At 36.3% G+C, this 20,974-nt stretch overlaps 1 protein-coding gene across 2 annotated transcripts; it reads right to left on the bottom strand.

The window, feature by feature from the left end:
* Positions 1-2,361: 2,361 nt before the first annotated feature.
* On the bottom strand, positions 2,362-20,671 carry LOC108972114. 2 transcript variants are annotated; one of them, XM_018938594.1, is made up of 6 exons: positions 20,600-20,671; positions 6,040-6,293; positions 5,800-5,987; positions 3,188-3,436; positions 2,948-3,104; positions 2,362-2,819 (listed from the first exon to the last, which is right to left on the bottom strand). In XM_018938594.1, exons 2-6 carry the CDS (start codon positions 6,177-6,179, stop codon positions 2,552-2,554), a joined length of 1,002 nt encoding a protein of 333 aa, XP_018794139.1. In that variant the 5' UTR covers positions 6,180-6,293; positions 20,600-20,671; the 3' UTR covers positions 2,362-2,551. The 2 variants fall into 2 exon arrangements, with proteins under 2 accessions (XP_018794139.1, XP_018794138.1); XM_018938593.1 differs by lacking the exon at positions 20,600-20,671 and having other exon boundaries at positions 6,040-7,216.
* Positions 20,672-20,974: the final 303 nt, after the last annotated feature.

Genomic DNA, 20,974 nt, shown 5'->3' with positions numbered 1-20,974 from the left:
TTATGAAATATACATGCATACATAAATATTAAAAAATCCCCAAAAAAATAAAATAAAATAAAAGTACATATGCATACACACAACACACAACAAAAAAAATTCTTCCACACACACACACACACACAAATATTTAAATACGTCTAAACACAACAAAAATTTACAACAAACAAAATTATTAGTCATATGTGACATATTTCAAGGGACCGTTATGTATAAGCAAATTAAAAAATAAAATTAAATTAAAATAAAAAGAAAATATTAAAATACATATTTGAAACACTTAAAAAATTATGGCTAGTTTTCATACCTAAAAAAAATATGCAAATTAAAAAGTAAATAAAGTAAAAAATAAAAAATATTTGCAAGTTATGCAATAGCGACGTTTTAACGAAATTAGCGTTTATCACGTGACAGCAGCGGTCATGAATATCAATTATTTATACATAACAACAAGTACATACATAAATGCATAATTAATAGTGGACCTTTGGTATACAGGGAACATACCCAATGGCAACATTTTAGTTACAATTATACATACATACATACAAACATACATAGTTGCATGAGCAGCAGTAAATGCATGATATTTAATATTAACTATAATATTTATGTATGGTGGTAGAAATATTTAAGTTATTATGCCAAAAAAGAACTTGATAAAAGGAATAAAAATATAAAAGAAATAATAAAATGACGTTTTTTTTTAATTAAATATGTAAATACATACTAAAAGAAGGCGTTGAAATTTTATGATTTACATTATCTCGCCCAAAGCATATTGAATTGATGGAGCGAACGCTTCTCCACCCAGCTGAATGACAACAGCAGATAGTGAACTCGATACTCCAAACGATCGTGACGATGAAGCGTACGTTTCATTGCCCGACCATGAAGAAGTCCGAATAGCAATTAGTCGAGGGGATCAAAAATTGCCGGTCGAGCTACTCAAATATGGCGGCGAAGAGCTGATAAGGCGCATGCATCAACTTCTTAGTAGAATATAAAATATAAAGAAATTTGAATGTGCTCTGCCCAATCCAGAAAAAGGGAGACCCCGCAATCTGCGCCAACTGCCGTGGAACAATCAGCTTCAACATCACATATAAATTTCCATGTCACTATTGACAACGTCCGGCGAGTTTAAAGTGGGTACCTGCTGAGGACAGCCTTACCCCACAGCGCCCAAAAGCATAACGGATTAAATCCATGCATTGATCAGTGCGAACAATTAGCCGTGTGAAAATAAACACACTAACTACCTTGGTAGGTTTCGATGCTCATTTAAAAGCTCTGCCGTACTTTGGATCCAGCACCCAAATGCAATCCCACTCCACATTCAACTGACAAAGTGTATGTTCTTCGTGAATTCGGGTTTAAACCATAATCACCACGGTACTCCCCTAGAAGCCAGTCCGCATGCGCAGGTTTGAGCGAACTCCAAGGATTTTTGCTCCCCGTGGTACCAGAATTATGTCTCCGGTTAGACCTTGCAGCCGAAACCACTACTAGCTTGTATACTGCTCTGGACTGGTAAGCAGGGGTTGAACCCCATACGCTTTACACGCACAAACCATTCACACTAGAAGCTCACCCCAATACCCAGTTAAAGGCCTTCGCCGCCTAAACAATTCGCACGCAAACGACCCTAAGTGTTCGGCATTCCGACTAGTGAAGATCACATCGCTAACATCTAAACGTGTATCAGTCGAGCTAACCGAAATACGACTCAGATCCTTTATGTCCGACTGAGTTAGAATCTAATGTCTGGGTAACCCTCAACAAACCTAACGTCCTGAATGTACTCGTAAGTCACTCGACTTGCCACCTAGACCCTATCATCTAAAAGCTTCTCCCTCTCACATCATCAGCGGAAAACCAATCATTCCGCAGTAATGCGTCAATGTTGACAGCTTTGAAATCCAGCTATCTTTTCCAGATATCTTTTGCCAACAGGGTGTACTTCGGACTGAGTAGGCAAGTAAGAAGTAAACTCCTCTCTCGACGAGCAAAGATCAAATACTACAAGTCACTCGTCATCCACGTGTAGATTTAAGGTGTAGAAACATGAATGATGACAACATTTGATGAGTCGGCATTACGTGTTTTTGAGGGAAAGGTTCTGCGAAAGATTTATGAAGCCAAAGAGTGAAAAAGAGGGTCACGGAGTCGTTTATTCCAAGAATTGTTTATCTGTTGGATCCGCCGACGTCGTATTTACAATTACTGTAAAAGTATGACAGTTCGTTTCATGATGACGTTGTCGATTCAAAATCTTAGCTCTATCAATTATGGTCGGTAGTAAACAGCTTGTAACGTTAAAAACGCCTTTAATTCATACAAATTGCTAAAACATAGATATTGCTAGAAAACACACACAAAATGAAACACATAATTAATAGTGTCTTTATTTCAAATCCACTAAGATAATGGCATAGCTTCTACAACTTTTTGGTGAGTCAAATAATCTAGTGTCTACATTCCAGTAATACTTCTTGTGCCGTTTGATCCTTCATTGCAACACTGTTGCTTTTATGAGCAAATATTTCCATTAAATCAACGACAATTTCTCGACACGCGCCAATAACGGTGAATCGCAATGATATTCCAGATTTTTCACCGCAAAATCACCAACTTTATTGGTGAAACACTTTAAGGTGGAGATGGCAAATGTGCGCACCGGATAATTGTAGTAGGTAAAATATTGGCCATTGACAGCTATGATAAAAGCCTTGTCGCCGATACCGAAGGCGATCTTGAAGAGTTTGCCGCGCTGAAAGGGAAATTCGCCGTCGGTTTCCTCATCATCGGAAGAAAAGCTGTTGTATATTGGTGAGATGAAAAATTTCGTTGATAAAAAATTTCGGAATAAAAAAGATTTTAAGAATGTTGTATATATTTTGGATTTAACTATTATAAAATTAACACACACAACTTTTAGTTTTACCTATTATCGGAACGTTCATAAGTGCGCGACACTGTAGTGGTCTCAAAGTTGACATGAAACTTCAGCACCACGCGTCCAGTGTCGTTACATTGGAAACATATGGAGAACGCTGTGTTCGATGGGCCTTTAGCAATGCACTCCATTGCAACAACGGTACCTGGTATTATACAAAATTATATTTTCTTTATAGTATTGACAATTTTTTTATTTCAAGCCCATTTAATGATTTTCTTAGCTTACCAACTTCGTATTTCTTCGGCACATCACTCTGGAAAGCAATTTTTTCCGCACAAATCAAACTTCTAGGAAACACAAGTGGAAACAGCATACGCTGGTGGAATTGTGTGATTTTCTCAAAATCACCATAAACCATTAGGAAATTTATTGGTTTGGGAAATTTGACAAATTCAAATGCGCCGTAGAGATTGTCGTTTATGTAGATTTCGAAACATTTTTGTAGCACAGCTATGCGGAAGGTGAAAGTTTGACCTGAAAGTGTAAGCAAGTGATGGTAAGCAAAATGTTGTTCATTTGCTAAGCAAATGTTATGAAGTCGTGTCTGCTCTACTGATTTGGTGCACTCGCACCCTAAGTGTAGGCAACGTTTTATATACTTTACTCGATTGCGGCAAATTGGTGATGACAATTGGAAATTTCTAAGTCAAATCTAGTAAATTCATACATAAAACAAAAAATTAAGTAAACACATAATTTTATTTTACTGACAAACGGAACTACCGAGGAGTATGAAATCAGATTTTATGCGACCAAGCAGACATTTTCACAGTTTCAGAAAGTTTTTTACCGTTCAAAAACACTTTTTTTTTTATTAAGAACAGCTTTACAAACAGTGCTTGTTTAATGATTGGACTTTATTGCCTTATTTTTTTGACTTCGTCATTGCGACCCTAAAGATAGGCAATCATTCGTTTATATATGAAATAAAATCTGTTTAAAAGCAAATATATATTTTTAATTGAATCCAAATTTATTTAAACTTCGTATGCAAATTAAGAATTATTCATTGACTTGGCTCAAAAAATAATAATTGTACACAGAGTCCAAGAAAGCTAGATTTTGTGGTTAAGAATAAGATCTGTTTCGTCTGGGTTTGAAAAGAAAGGTTTGGGTTATGCTACAGCATGATATGCCGACAACCGTTTATTCAATTTCCACGTTATTACTTTACGGGCATTAACTCGGATTTTATTCGACCGAGAGCTGTTATTTCAACGTTCTACGATGAATATGTGGACCCCAGTCTATACAGTTGACTTTTCACTAAAACATATCGGTAAATATATGGGAGATACAATTGATATTCAGAGAGAATCTTTTCCGGATGATAATATATCTGTGTATCAAGAATGGGTTGAATCGGGTCAATACTTCCATGAGCCTCCATATGCCTAATAACGGGGTTTTCAATAAAAGCGAAATTCTTTATTCTTGTGAATTATACATTCGACGCCATTATGTTGGAACTCGTTTTCTTTTGCATGGCCACCACGAGCACGCTTACAGCAGCCCAGACGCTGACCCAAGCATAAATCGGCCGATATCGCTGCAATTTCGTGATCGATATTCGTAAAAAGTTCTTCAATGCCATAGACCATAGACTGGACTAACGGCGTCAAACCGCATGATTAGGCGGTCAATTGACTGGTTCATTTCGTGAGATGACACGTTCACCCAACATGTCAACCTCAATAATCGATTGTGACATTCGCTGTGTGGCTTGTGGCTCCGTCCAGTTGTAACCATATATTGTCCAAGTCCATATCACCCAATTAGGGCCAAAAATATTCGGTTATCATTGAGCGGTAGTGATTCCTATTCACACTAACGTGCCGATCTTTATCATCAAAGTAGAAGTACGACCCATAAACCGTAACAAACCGTAATTTTTTCGGAATGCAATGCTGACTCATGGAGTAAGTGTGGATTTCTGCCTGACCAATAACGCATATTTTGCTTATTGGCAAAGCCATTCAGCTAGAAATAAGCCTTCTCGCAGAAGATGATTTTTGGATAAAGATCTAGATAATTTTCAAGTTGTTGCTCAGCCCAATTCACGAACGCACGACGATTTTGGTGGTTCTTCCATCAATTAAGATCTTTTCGAAAATTTCGCCACAACGACGTTACAGAAATGCCTAACGCTCGAGAACGACGTGTGAGAGATTGATGTGGTTCTTCTTCAATAACTAATGCGATAGCAGCAGCAATATTTTAGACACTACAGGCACTTATTTGTGTCACTTGCCCGAAAACATTTGTTTAGCGACCATAAATTGTACGTAGCGCTCTTAAAGTTGAGGCCACTAACTCCGAATTCGGGTAGTAAATTTTAACAATTTCGATGCGTTATTAGATCGTATATCTCTCCATGAGGAAATGGCAAACCTTACTGAAGGGAAATATCAAAAGAGCGGGAAAAATATGGCGTCGTTTGCTATCTCGATCGGTCTACTTTTATAGCGTCCCTATTATCCGGATGGCTTTAAACCGCTTATATCGCCTAATATTTGAGATATCTCAATGAAAATTACAGAGCGTGTTTTACTCATAACAGTGTGTATTTGTTCTTAAAATAGATAAAATTGAGCGATAACTTAAGCAAGCCCCCTTATAACTTGTACAGGATTTTCGAACACTCAGTTGACTTTACTCTATATGATGGCTGATTGTATGTGAGGTACCTTAATGAAACCCTGGCATGATAACAGTTAATAAATAAAATCGGATCGAAATGTTCAAAATTACAAAGAAAGCTTAAATTTCAATTTAGTTTTCACCAATTTGCCTTTCCATGTGTACTATGTATACATTTTATATTAAGTTTTACTCACCAGGCACCAGCGGATTTTTTGGTCCATCAGCTTTCCAGTTCTTCGATATCTCCTCCTGCTGCCAACCCTCTCCCGGCATAAACATGCTCCGTATTATTTGATTCTCTCGGAAATTCGCTTCAATCTTCAGATAAACCGTTTCACTCTCATTTTGACCCTTTATATTATCGGTTAGGTCCAAGCAAATTCTAAAAAAAAATTATTTTTAAGTACTGTAATTTAAAAAACTTTAATATTTACTTATTTGGATTCGGTTTCACTTTCCCGCTCACTATGAGCACATGCCCGAACGGCACGTCCGTCAGCAATTTGCCCTTCCAAGTGTTCATTTCACTTTGACTGCCACAAAGTGAATGATTCCAATCGTCTAACGACGACATGCAACTCGTTAACTGGCAACTGTCACTTGTTTCGGTTGACAATAAATTTATTTAAATTTTATGCGTTGGAATTTTCGTAACTTCGGTTTTCATTTATTTTTAGACACACTTTTACTAAAAATACACAACTTTATATAACAGTGTGCAACAACTAATTATATTTGTACAAAATTTTGCAACAGAAGTGCGTGCAGCTCGGAACCGAAAGGATTTGTAAGTCGCCTGCCTGACGTGTGGTAACCGAGTGAATTAAATGCGCAAACGAATTGTTGTGAGTGCCTATAAAAATGGAGTGACTGATGTTTTTCGTTTGTTCCGATTATGATTATTTGTTACGAATTTATATGCAATTGTGTGCCGTGTCGCCGCGCGAAACTCTTTTCCAACAACTGTCATGGACTTGTATGTTCATATTGTCCTCGCCTTTTGTTTGCTTGTTATTTATATTAAAATACAATAATTTCCCCAAGAACTCCTGCTGTCGTACAAACGACACTCACACTTATATATACCGTTACATTTGCGCCCCACACTTCCAGTTTCCTTTCACCAAACTTTAATGCACGTGCATTTATAAAGGGTGCTGATTTTGGGGGTATACAATTTCCTATCCCTCCAATTGACAGGTTAATGAGCCACTTTTTGACCAATTTGCTGTACCGTTCCGTTACGAAGTCCATGAGAAAAAATCATCTTTAGGATGTCTGCGCTTGGCTTAAATTTCAACAGACTCTGGACTTCGCTAACGCATCTCCGTTTATTGTCTCATACCTTGGTGAACCCAAATGCAATTATTTCTGGCGTGGTTAGGTTAGTCTAAAGAGCCACGCATAGACCAGTTTTGTTCCTTTGCTATACCAAGTGGAATTCCGTTACAGTCATACTTAAGATACCTGCGCTTGGTTCGAGTTTCAATAGACTCTGTGGCCTCACTAACTTCTTCTTATAGCGTCTTATACTGTGGGTAACCCAAATGCAAAAATTTGTTGTCTTAGCAAAGCGAGATAAGTACACAAAAGATACTTCATTGTTTCTCTGGTGCCTTACTCTGGTCATTTCCTACAGAAATCTCTCAACCTGTCAGCCTCATTGTGTAGGTTTGCGCCGCCACTAGACTGTAACCAATGAGTATTGCAATTATGTTCTTACCATGCTTGCGTTCAGATCGTCGTATAGACAACGTATTGGGTTTTCAATGTCTTTTGGCAATCTCGTCCATTATCTTATTGCTCTCGATGCCTTTATGATCTGGCTTTTGGTAAAAGTAAGATCGGTCAGTTCTACGGTTGCCCTGCTTCCCATGTCAATTCTGGCCGACATGCGAGACGATGTTAAAATCTTGATTGCTGCTTGGCAGTCCACGTAGACAACTCTGGAGTTGTTTGTTGATGCATTAGAGGCTAGATGCGCAGCTTTCCTAAATGGCTGAAGGCTTCGGCTTGAAGTATACTATGTACATTGGTCCGGCAAATTGGAAGAAGGCAAATACGTTCGATAGAACGATGAGCTGAACGAGATATAGGACTGCGAACTAAGAGACAGCTCTGAAAGTATTCGACGCAGTACCCGCTTGGGGAAGCAGAGAAAGAGGACAACTCTACTCCGTCGGAGACACCAGCTGGAGAAGAACCTGGCTACACTTGGAATCTCCAATTGCTGCCAAAAAGTGAAAAGGAAGAACAACTGGCGTGTTGTAAAAAATAAAATTATAGTTAAAGTTTTTTCTTGTTTTTATTTTACTTCAGATAAAAGTTTTTCACTTCCAAAAAAGCACCCTTTATTTATTTATTATGTATTTATAGTTTTCCAATTTGTTGTTGCTCATATTGTTGCTGATTTCATAGCTGCTGCTGTTGCGCTATTTGCTCTTGCGTGCCTTTGAAAACATGAAATTGATTCCCTGTCTGAAGTTTTGCATTTTCACCTCCTTCATAACAGTACTTTCCTATATCCACAAGTATTCGTGTATATGTGTGTGTGTGTTTGAAAAAAGTTTGCAAATCTTCGTAAATGTTTTCGTATTTAAGGCCAACAAGCGTTATTTTATTGTTGTATTAACCGCCACTTCACCTCCAAGTTTACCGCTATCGCATGCCACCTAACTGCATGAGCACTTGCGCAACTGTCAAGGATTCGCCTTTGTAGGCGTGGGAGTAATCACAGCTTATGCAGTAATTCAGTTGTTACCCCACTTTTGTGGCAGTTTCGGGGAAATTCACTTTCATGTCATTGCCTTTCAAACCGAATATATACATATGTATGTATTTTGATGTTTTAAATGCTATATAAATTATTAGTTATTAGTTATGCTCAGTCAATAGTTTTCCAAAATGTTCACTTTGCGTAGAAAGATAGAAGGATAAATTAAAATTATGGATCATGGTTTTTGTCAGCGACGAACTTACTTAAGCTTTTGAGATTAGACAATGTCAAAGATGAAAAGAAAATTTTAATGAAGTTATTTACTACATGAGATATAAAGAAGAGTGTCCCAATTTTACCGAAAATATTTTGTAATTTTATGAAACAAGTAATATTTTGGAACTTTTATAAGATTTACTGAATTTTGCTTTATTATAACACCCGATTAGTCATAGATAATATAATTCGTGTAAACTATATTAAATACTTATATTTTTATACCCGATCTATGATGTTTTTTATACCCTGAACAGGGTATATTATACATAGGGGAGACTCTATAAAGTATATAAATAAATTATCAGTATGTTGAACTGAGTCGATATAGCCATATCCGTCTGTCTGTATATATTGCAAATGTCATTTTCTCTTCAAGAAGCTGTTCAATTGTCGGAACTGCCGATATCGGACCACATATAGCTGCCATACAAACTGAACGATCGGAAAAAAGTTCTTGTATGGAACTTGTCTTGCATTTGACAAGGTATATTCACGAAATTTGGTACAGATTATTTCCTAAGKCAACAATGTAATCTCCGAAGAAATTGTTCAAATCGGCTAACTATAGCATATAGCTGCCATACAAGCCGAACAATCGGAATCAAGGGCTTGTATGGAAAACTTTCGCATTTGACATGGTATCTTCACGAAATTTGACATGGATTACTATAGAATATAGCCCCCATATAAAGTGAGCATATAGTTACTAAAGGAAATGCACCTATGACGGGTATATTAGCTTCGGTGCAGCCGACGTTTTTTCTTGTTTTTTTTATTAAAGAAGGAATCCCAATTCATCCCGATACATATATATGTTGTTTCAGTACACATACACCTTGTCTTAGTGCTGTATTTGGGAGGGACTACCACATTTTTCGAACTACTTTCCAAATTGTACAAAGCATGTCGCTATCTCAAAGACTTAAAATATTAAAAGCTCATTGACAGTGAGCTCAAAGGTAGTCAAGGAGCACATGGCCTCAAAGTAGTAGCATCAAACTAATTCATATTAAACTTGTCTAGGTGTCTGGCCAAGAGACAGCGGCTACGCTGGCTAGGTCATGTCGTTTATGTGGATGAAAAACTCCAAGTCTGAGAGTATTCGCGGCGTATGGAAGAGGAAAATATCCACTGCGTAGGAAAGACCGAATGGAGCAGGGCCTGGCTACACTTGAAATCTCCATTTGGTGCCAAACAGTGAAAAGGAAGAACGAGTGGCACGCTGACTGGCTATAACCGCGTAAGCGGAGGTGTCTGGCCAAAGCAGAATCTTCGGACATTGTAAAGTCGATGAGTTTCCAAGATAAGATATTAATACCGAAATTCCATGGTGCGCTGGATGTATGGGCTTCGAGTCAACTCTGCAAACGTTGGTCAGCAACCAGAGTTAATTTGAAAAGGTTCATTGAACTGCTAGCAATAACTGTCGTCCTAACCGGACACTGGACACAACTTGTCAAATTTGCAATAAGTAAAATGAGGTCAAAACAAAACTGGACACTTTCCTCTGTCCAGCTTTTACCAAACTAATCGTGAAGCATCTCGGTTGCCATACATTTCACGCGCCTCCGAATTGGCGGGAACTGATATTAGTCACCTTAATAAATTTGTGGCTGGTTTCAGGCGTTTTGTCAAAATACGATGGTATTTTTAATTCATACCTAGGAGTCCTGTTTATCACAATGGACAAGCGTCTCTGGCAATCCAAATGGATTGTTGCTGACCGTACCAGTAATCAGCCTCTTTAGTCAACCTAACCTATGCTTATCTAAGTACCTGAGATATATTTGGAAACCTCAATTTAGTACAAGTCTAAACATGTGTGAGTTCTTATTCAAATTTGTGCAACACAAAATTTATTAGAGATTCAAAAAGTACCATTACTTTGCAACTCTTTTTTGAACGAATTAAAACAGTCTGTAGAAATTGATATCGAGGATGTTGCCTCTTTACGCTTGGCTGCCGGCAAATGCATGGAAAAGGTCTTGAGGGTGATATGTTCCGTCATGTCACATTGTGAATGAAGGGATTCTATTTTCTTTTCATTCCGACCTCCATCTATTCTGGTGCACCCTGCATTCAAAAGAAAAAGTAACTGATTTGTGTCAACATGTGTTTTAATGGAAATCAGTATTGGTTATGATTCGTAGTTAGTTATTAAAAAACTGTGTTAAAATTAGGTTGAAATGTTATCTAGGACATTTGGTGCTACTTGGTCAACTAGTTTTAGAGACCCACCAATTTACTTAAGTTATTGGCAGTATAATTGGGTTCAAACTACTCCTCGAATCTGCGGTAGGCCTCTAAAAGTCAGTTAATGCAGAATATAACGTTTACTACTTTCAGTATTAAAGCAGGCGCATAACATTAGTTTTTTCTAAAACAAAGTAGAAAATTTGGGTACTCTTCCATACCGAGCATAGAATTCTTTTTCTTTCACAAAATCTATTATTTCGAGTATTTGTTGTTATCGTGGCATATATTATATAACATTGTTTGTGATTGATTTTGGTGAATTGATTTCTAATAAATGTTACTCGTCAATTCTTGTTAATCAAACAGTAATTCATCGAATTTAGTTAGTATAGACTTATGTAGAAGTGCCTTGTCACAAGTTCATCGTCCTTGAATAAACTTCGAAAGTTTTTTGCACTTATTTGCATAATGTCATGCATAATAATAAATAGAGTGGTGGAATGTTGGTTTTTTGGTGGAGTTGGTTTGAAGTCTGAATATATTTTTGTGTAAATAACAACAAATTTGACTTTTACTGTCTTTGGTTATAGTTTAACCAGAACTCAAATTAATACGAATGCAAAAAAACATTTCCTAATATTGGACTTGAAAACTAATTTTTAGAGCAAAAAATCGCAAAACTTTTTCTGAAAAAAATATATGTATAACAGAGCTTTTGGAACTCGAATGAAGAAATTTTCAAAATAAAAGATATGTGTATGCGTATGTATGCGTATTGTACCGATTCTTCATGATGAAAACAAAAAAAAAAAAAACTCATACAGATAGTGATATCTGTGACAAATGTCAAACATCAAAATAATCATTAGTATTTAGTATATGTTTGTCCGTCTGAAGTACATAAAGTGCATTCGGTGATTATTGCAATGAGTTAAATTATTCAAGAAAGCAGTTCCATTGAATTTTTTATGTAGAATCGAATTTCTGGGGCAGAAACGTTCAGAATGTTGGAAAATACCTTCGGTGATAATTTTTTGACGCGAGCAAGTGTTTTTGTTTGGTTCGAAGAAGTCGAGAACGCGTTGACGACGAACCACGTCTAGGAGGGGCATCAACATCAACAGATGATCAACTTGTTAATAAAATAAAGAAATTATTGCTTAATAATCGACAATTAACAGTCTGAGAACTTATTGGGATCGTGGGAATATTAGAAGGATCAGTCAATACCATTTTGAAAGATCATGTGGGCCTGAGAAAAGTGAAACCACAATTAGTTCCAAAATTACTAAAAAAACAGTGTGTTATTAACGTCTGTGAAAAAATGCTTTCTGACTACCAGGATGTTATGATACATATTAATACTAGCGATGAGTCTTGGATCTATGCTTACGAACCCGGAAAAAAGACGTCCAATCAGGTGAATATCGTAGCAAAGAGGAGCCGAAACCGAGAAAACCACGTCGAAACAGGTCAAAAGTCAAGGTTTTGTTGACAGTTTTCTTCGATTATCGAGGAGTGGTGCACTTTGAATTCCTTTCAACCGGCCAAACTGTCAACAAGGAATACTATGTATATGAGTATTATGCGACGTTTTCGCGAAGCTATTCGTAATAGTAGTAGTATACGTATGAACTTAGATGATGACCCATTTCTCCAGCGATATTTGACCAAGCTATAGGAGAGATTTCGTCTGAACCCGCTGTCAAGGTCTAGAAAAGTGGGTGTTAAAGATAGGACTATTATAAAGCTAGAATAGGCATTCTCGAGATTGAAAATAAATATTATTTGTGATATAAAGGACTTGATTCCGGTTGTTCAGCTTGTATGCAGCTATTTGCTACGTATATAGTGATCCGATATTGGCGGTTTCGACAAATGGGTAGCTTCTTCAGAATAAAAGAACGTGTGAAAAATATGTCAAAAGCTGAGGGACTAGTTCGTGAATACACAGACAGACCGGCACGGCTAAATCGACTCAGCTCACCATGCTGATTACTTATATATACAAAGTATATATATATAAGGTCCTCGACGTTTCCTTTTGGGTGCTATAAACTTTGTGATAAACTTAATGTACTTCGTTCAGGGTATAAAAATATCATTACCTCATTCAATAGTAGCGTCATTCAGAGAAGCACAGTGACCTTTTTCATAATTTCTATTGCTTAAGGGGTTACATGGGTTTCACAGTTTCAAAAAATCTAAACTTTTTTTTGTCTTATTAAATTCTATAATATCTCTAGAAGTTTGTCCTAAATTTTCAAGTTGGTCCGACTAATAGTTTTAGAGATACAACCTTGAAAATGTGGACGCTCGAGGTTTAAACGCGTTTTTCTCAAAACTATGTTTTCAAAGTCGGTTGTCAAGATTCCTCACGAACTACTTTACACAGGTCTTCGAGATATCATTTACAAGGTCTTGAACGAAGGACTTTTTTTAATTACAACTATTTAAAAAACAATGTCGGGAAATTTTCATCGAAATTTACATTTTTTTATAAAAACGTCTGCCAAAAATCCAACTTTCATTTTTTTTGTTTTCCTTTGTCTAATACCTGGTTTATTGTCTTTACTAAAACACGTATTTTTTTATTTTTATTTGAGATGATCCTGAAAGAAGTTCTGCTGACAACGCGGATGCACCTTTTTTCCGAGGGACTGCCGGAAATGGCGACGTAATGACTGCCATTTTGAAATTTTTTGTTTTTTTGAAAACTTTACAAATTGTTTATTAAATATGAGTCTTTTAAATAAAAAAAAAAAAATCATTAAAATATTTCATTTTTTATATGTAAAAAAATTATTGAAAAAAGGCCGTTTTTCGCCCAAGGAAACCGATGTAACCCCTTAAAATGAATTTCATTACTTTCGAATATTTCGGTAATATTATTATTTAGTTATATTTCACACAGTTCTGTATCATTAAAGAAGTAGTTGAATGAGGAAGATAATGATGAAAAAAAACACTGGATTTATTAAGAATCGTACCGATAAGTGTCTTCTTTCCCATTGCCGAAATTTCATTCACAAACTCTGCGGGCAGAGATATTTGTCAATAATTTCCGAAAGAATAATAGCACTCGTTAAACAAGAGCTTTAAATTAGTTCAAATTGTTAGATATTTTTGGCGTTATTGAAGTCAATAACCGATTTACTTCGAAATTAGAGTGCCCTAAATACTATAATATCTCTAATGTGTGGCATGTACATACATACATATTTCCCAGAATATGATATGGATCGCAAATATGTACATAAAAATATATATTTGATACATGTTAATGTAACATACATACACTTATATGGATTGGTGTGTTGGTGTGACATAACAACTAAGTAATTACAAATTCAACAATCATGTTATTTTGACTTTAATTTCCGGTTGTCACTCAAATTGATAAGTTTTTCCGAGCTTTCTTTCTTAACATCTATATGGCGGCTCTGGTGCGCGCTTGCACATATGTATGTATGTATGTATATTGCATAGTATGGTACATCTATATGCTTTTCTTAAGTAGTTGGCATTACTTAGTATACCGCCAAATGTACATATATGCATACATATATGGTATGTATGTGTGTGTATGTTTAACCAACTATAAATATTTCAAAAGAGTTATCAGCATGTACATTTCTTCTGAACAAATAGTGTGCCACATATCAATGCAATAGAATTCTGGCGTGCAATTTATTTCAACTAATAAAGTGGGCATTCAATGTCAGCTAAACGGGAAGAAAAGTATACAAAAGAAACGAAAATAACTTGTTTGTTAAAAAATATGCTGAATTTGTTTGCTACCGAGCCAATATTACCTTCGCAGGCGATTTTCTTAAAGTTTTGTTCACCGTCGTATTTGAATAGCTCCGCGGCAGTCCATCGTTCCCGCCGTTTCTTTGTTGTTTTTCAGAGGGATAATTGCTTTTCGAACTTCTTCATGGTCGCACAATGGAACGTCTGCTACATCGTCATCGATTTTGGAATCGGATTCACTATTTACAGGTTTTATAATTTCGCTGGCATTCAGCAGGCTGGAGCAGTATTTCCGCCATAATTTCAGTATACTCTAGCCATCAGTCACTAGATAACCTCTGGCAGTTCTAAAAGAGTATACATCGGCCTTGAAACCTTCTATTAGTCGTCGCATCTGTTCGTAGAATTTTCGAATATTATCACTTTCGGACAATTTGTCAAGCTCTCACTCACGATTTTCGACTTCTCTCTTTTTTTGTCTGCAAATGCGTCTCGCTTCCCTCTTCAACTCACGGTATTTATTCCATTCCATACGTTTTGTGGTCGATTGTAAGATTGCGAGGTGGGCAATTTGTTTTCTTTCCAGTGAGATACGGCACTCTTCATCGCACCAGCTGTTCTTCGTATTTTACGAAAACCAATGGTTTCCTTTGCAGTTGTATGTAAGAAGCTTGAAATGCAATGCCACAGTCCGCTTGTGCCGAGTTGCTAATGAGTGCTCTCAGAGAGCAGGAGTACAAGTCGAGTAGAAAATCGTTAGACTGACTGTTGTGATTGGACAACAGATTTCGACCATATTGGTCCACCTCGGAGCATTTGCACGTCTAAAACGCTGGGAACGTGTCATCCGTCTATCCGGAGACACCCAGGTAGCTTGTTGAATTTTTCTATGCTGGAATCTAGTGCTACAAATAACCATTTTCGGGTACCGGCGAAGTCGATCAGCCTCATCCCATTTGGGGGTGTTTCATCATGGGGGCTGAATTTATCGTTCATTGTGCCAAATTTACCTTGTTTCCCCCCATGGCGTTAAAGACGCCAAGCCCGATGCTGACAACTTGGTGGGGGCAGCTCTCGTAGGTCTGCTCTAACCGCTCATAGAAGACGGGGCATGGGCGCAAATCAGCGATTTCTTGAAGAACCACCAGGGTTAATGCCAGGACACGGGAAGAAGTCTCTTTTCCACCATGAATCCCAAACCGAATTCGACCACGAATCCCATCAAGAATTTAGAATATTTTTTCATGCGAATGGTACAAATAGAAATTCATGAGAAGTAGTGTAAGCTGTGTGTGGATTTTCTCAAGTCTTCTTAGCTTATTTCTCTCTTGTTTTTCAATTTTTCAACACCTGACCTTTGACCCACATTACCAAAGTAATTTTGTTGTGTGTTCATGGCAACCATTGTTCTTTTGAAAGTAGATTACAGATTTACAGATTACAGTGTTCGCCTTAAGGTTTTTAATTTAGTGGAAGAACAGATGGGCGTGTGCAAAAATTGTGAGATAAATATGAAATAAGTAATTATCCAATCTTAATTGTCCACATCCACCTTCCAAAATTTTGTTATCGCATCGGAACAATCGCCACACGTTTGACTTTTTATTATTTCAAACTTAATTTATTAAATATATGTATTACTTGGTACTTTATTGTTTTTGTATAATACCGTAATATCAGCAGCTTGAATTTGAACGTAAAAATCAAAGTTAATAGCACTAACCCATATTGGGGACTATATGGTATAATAAACCATTAATAAGCAAAATATACGGCTGACACACATAATACGAAAGCTCTAAAGTGATAAAAACCCATGAAATGTCGTGGTCACTACTTTATCAATCATTATCTGCTTGAGATATGGAATTATTCCGCTACTGTAGTTGAAATGCGCTAAATCAAAAAGCTATAAATTTCTTTAAGCAAACACATACATACATACCTATGAATATGGACATTGGTTTATTAATTAATTAAATTATATACTAAGGTGGTTCAAAAAGATATGCATATTTTTTCGCTTAGTACTCTGAAGAATATGTTCCTCGACACCTCTATGAAAGACGCTACAAGTATGAACTTTTGATTGTTACAGAAAGGAGGACCAAACTCTTTTTGATTTTTTGTTATTGTCATATAGAAAAAATCATATATCGCTTCCAGTTACTTCAAAAAATATCTCGTTGCATGAATTTTATAGGAAATTGAATGCTCTATAGAATGGACTGTTGCGATTTTTTCGTAGACCTAACCCTTTAAAAGTTATAAACGGTTAAATTTCGATTACTTTAAGGACAATATTTGTTGCTATGAATTTTATAACTCAACGAACAAAAATCTTTATAAATCGGAAAGCTTTTTGTTTTGTTCTTTCTGTTCTATAAAACGGTCTCTGATAACTTATGCTTAGAGAGCCTTCCTTTAAGATGTCTAGGAACCTATTTTTCAGACTACTAATATATTATATATACATATTTATATATTAAAATGACGTGTCACGTTGTTTGTTCGCGATGAACTCCTAAGCTACTGAACCGATTTTAGTAAAATTTAGCACACTGTATGCAGTTCGAGCAAACTTAGAAGATACGTTGGTGAAAAATATTCATAAATAAAAAATACAGTGAAAGCGCTATTAAGCGGACAACTCTATTAACAGGACAGAAAGACTGGCAACCAGACACTGAGAAAGCAGCCTAAAATCCATTATATTTTCCAATATAATTTATTTGTATGAACATATTCACAATTAAATCTTAACTACCATCCTTTGGATTCCTATACCGACAAAAACGGTTTCGCCTTTATTCGCAAATAAAATTTTCACTGTATTGAATAGTTTATGACATGAATAATAGTATAAAATCTATACCACAGCAACGAGTGGCCAGACCCAATAGTATATGTTATAATTCAGGAAATATATATATTCCATGAAATATATATTCCAAGAATAAGCCATGCTACTACAAGTCACTGTATTCAACGGTAAGTATTTATCACTTTTTGGCAATTTCATAACGAACTAATTCGTAAAAATTAGGCAACAGGTTACCGTTTATTATTTAATTAAGGCGCATAGATAAGTTATCGCCACACAAATAAATAGATCGAAATTAATAAATATAATAAATGTCAATTTTTGAATAATTTATATATTTATGCCATGAACGCGACGGTGTTAAGCTGGCATCGATATCAAAGTTCTAAATAAACAAGTTACTTAAAGGCTACTTTTGTAACACTGCTGTAATAGCAGAGGTTTCAGACTTTATGCCCAGCCAGCACAAATCACTAATTATAGAGTTTAAGTAATTTCAGCGACTGAAATATTAATTGCTTTACATTTAATACTAACTGCTCATTTAGGAGTTAATTGCTGTAGAAGTGTTCATGCAACGCTGGGAAGTATTTTCGTTAAGACAAGGAATACGGAAAAGTCCAAAACTTTCGTTATTCATATTAATAATATTTTGTATACTCGGAAAAAATCAGAGCAACAGTTATTAACTGCCTAGTAAATACCACTATTTTCAACTAATTAACTAATTTACATAAGTGCATTTGAACACTAAATATGACGTGCTTTTTCTATTAACCCAGCGCAAAACCCTGATGAGGGATGATTCGCCTTCCATAAAAACTAAAGTCACTAAACAACAATATGTACATAAAAGTACATGTACAGCTTACAGAGCTGAATCGCGAAGACATTATATTTTTTAGGATAAGCTGCTGGCATATCCTGGTGATATTGATATCATTGGCCTCCACATCCACGCCGTTAGTTCTGCTTCCTGCAAACTGGATAAGAAAACGAGCAAATGGGTCTGGTAGTAAACGAGGGCAAGACGAAATGTCTCCTGTACTCAAACAAACAGTCGTCGCATTCGCGACTGTTGACAGACATAACATCGAAGTCGTATGTAGATAATTTCGTCTATCTTGGCATCAGCATTAACACCAACAATAATGTCAGCTTCGAAATCCAACGCACAATTGCGCTTGCCAATAGATGCTATTACCCTCATCATTCTCGTCCTGCTATGTGGTGTAGCGGCATGTACGATGACAATATCTGATCAGTCGTCGTTACGCGTTTTCGAGAGAAAGTTTCTTTAAAAATTAATGGTACTTTACGGTTTGGCAACGAGTCTTATGACGACATCGACATAGTTTAGAGAATTAAAGAGAGACAGCGGCTATGCTGGCTGGTAGAGGTACGCGCCTGGGGCAATAGAGGAAAACCCCCACTTAGTGGAAGATATCAAATGGAGGAGAATCTGGCTGCACTTGGTATCTCAAATTGCGTAAAGAATAAGCAACTGGCGAGCTGTTTTAAACTCGACTATATATATATATATATATTGAGATATTATAATAAGGGTTGATCAAAATACCAATATCCCAAAGTAAACTTTGTAGGCACTGGAAAGTATTTATAAATGATCAGCGAGACAATCTGAGCCGCTCAGTCTAGAGATATCGATCTAACATTTCGAGCACGTCCTTTTCTTTCTAAGAAGCCGATTTTGTCATGTCCGTATATCTGTCTGCCCGTCAGTACGTCTATCTGCATTATTGCGAACTAGTCCTTCAGTCTAGAGATATCGATCTAATATTTCGAGCACGTCCTTTGCTTTCTAAGAAGCTGCTCATTTGTCTGAGCTGCCGATATGGGAACTGATCAATGAAAATCAAGTTCTTGTAATGAGAACTTTTTGTTCTGAGAACGTGGCTAGAAAGAACAAGCATAGATATTTGCTGTAAGAAATGCATATGTGAAGAGTATTAAAACTTCGGTCATGATTGTATTATATGTATTTCTTTATAGAAGAATATATGAAGTTTAAAATGATGGCAATGAGATCGACTTTTAGAAACTCTAAGAAAGAACTTCCATTTTCATCCAAGATATGAAAATTTAAATATTCTAGTCGGATGTAAAAATTTCTTACTCTGATGATGATCATTTTCGAGTATGCAAATCAAGAATCAAGCAATATAAAGGGATATAACTTTGCACGAGTAATACGTATAGAGTATGCCAGCCTTTAGCCAAAAATTGTCCAAAACGAACAAATATTTTTGAAACCCCTAGGCACCGAATATTTGGACCTCAGTATCCACAGTTGACTTTTAACCGAAAATATTGGTCAATGTGTCTGATTTAAAATTGAAATTCACAGAGAATGCTTTCCTGATAATAGTATGTCGGTGTATTAGAAATGGATTGAATAGGGTCAATATTTCCTTTAGCCCTCATATACCTAATATAAAGATTTCCGAACTTCCTGGTGACTTTATACCGCATATATCGGGAATATGTGCCTTATTAAAGGGTTATTAAGAGTGTGGGATTTATATTTAACGGTGCATATTTGAGCTAAGAATGAAAATAAAATCGTATGAAAACTCGCCCTAGACCCCATACAACTAACAGACCTTATTTTCCTTAAGGTAATTTCCTGGCTTTAATCCTTTAAATTTGGAAAATATGAAATGTTATAACCGAACTGAGCTCTTTCACACTTATCTTATAGATGTTCTCGATTCTAGGGACCTTAAAGAGCACTGAATCGAACAAACAGTTGGCTCTAATACAGGTCGGATAAGAAAGGTCCAGCCACTACTTTAATGAGATGTCTACATACATTCATTTACTGAATTCCTCTGAATAATTATGTTTCTCATGTAATGGAGCTCCTACATGGCTAGCAAAAAAGCGGCTAATCAAGGACAGCTTATGCTGTGCATAACAATAACAGCTTTCTTTTCCCACCGCCACTCAACCCTCTCGAAACATATTATCATTGAAATTCCCCATTAGCTCAACAGCTCTGCTCTCGATAGCGCTCGAATTGCACCATTAAAGCAACAACAACAATAACGCATGGAAATCTAACACAGCAAGATGTATGAAGGTTAAGGGTTTTATAGCTTGTTGATAGCCACTACTCTGCTAGCGCTTTCTAGGGATTTTAAGAGACAATTAAAAAATATTACAAATATTACAAGTATTTCATAAACCGATAGGTAGAACTTACTGCCGTCAAGCCACGTAATAACATTATAGCGTCGATCACTTTATAGTATATACGCTAGTATCTATATTTATTCCACAATCAGATGCGCTTGTGTGCGCGCGTCAAAATGCCCTGTTGGCCAAGTCGTTGCCACTTAAGTTTGAAAATAACTTAAGCCAAACGAACAAACTTTTGTTTAAACAATTGTGACAGTTTCTATTCATTTGGCTCAAGTAATTCGCAACTTAGGCGCAGACATGATCCAGAATATACCAACCACATACATACATACATATATTCTATATATGTATTATAATACACAACAACAACAACAATTGCAAAGTGAAGGCTTTGCGAAGCACCAAAGAACTTTTCAACAACCAACAGCCCTACTTG

This window comes from Bactrocera latifrons, unplaced genomic scaffold, assembly GCF_001853355.1.
Source record: "Bactrocera latifrons isolate USDA-ARS-PBARC rearing strain unplaced genomic scaffold, ASM185335v1 scaffold_38, whole genome shotgun sequence".
Taxonomy (NCBI): Eukaryota; Metazoa; Arthropoda; class Insecta; order Diptera; family Tephritidae; genus Bactrocera; species Bactrocera latifrons.
The sequence above is the reverse complement of the archived record's forward strand: the minus strand, read 5'-3'. Positions and strand labels throughout refer to the sequence as shown.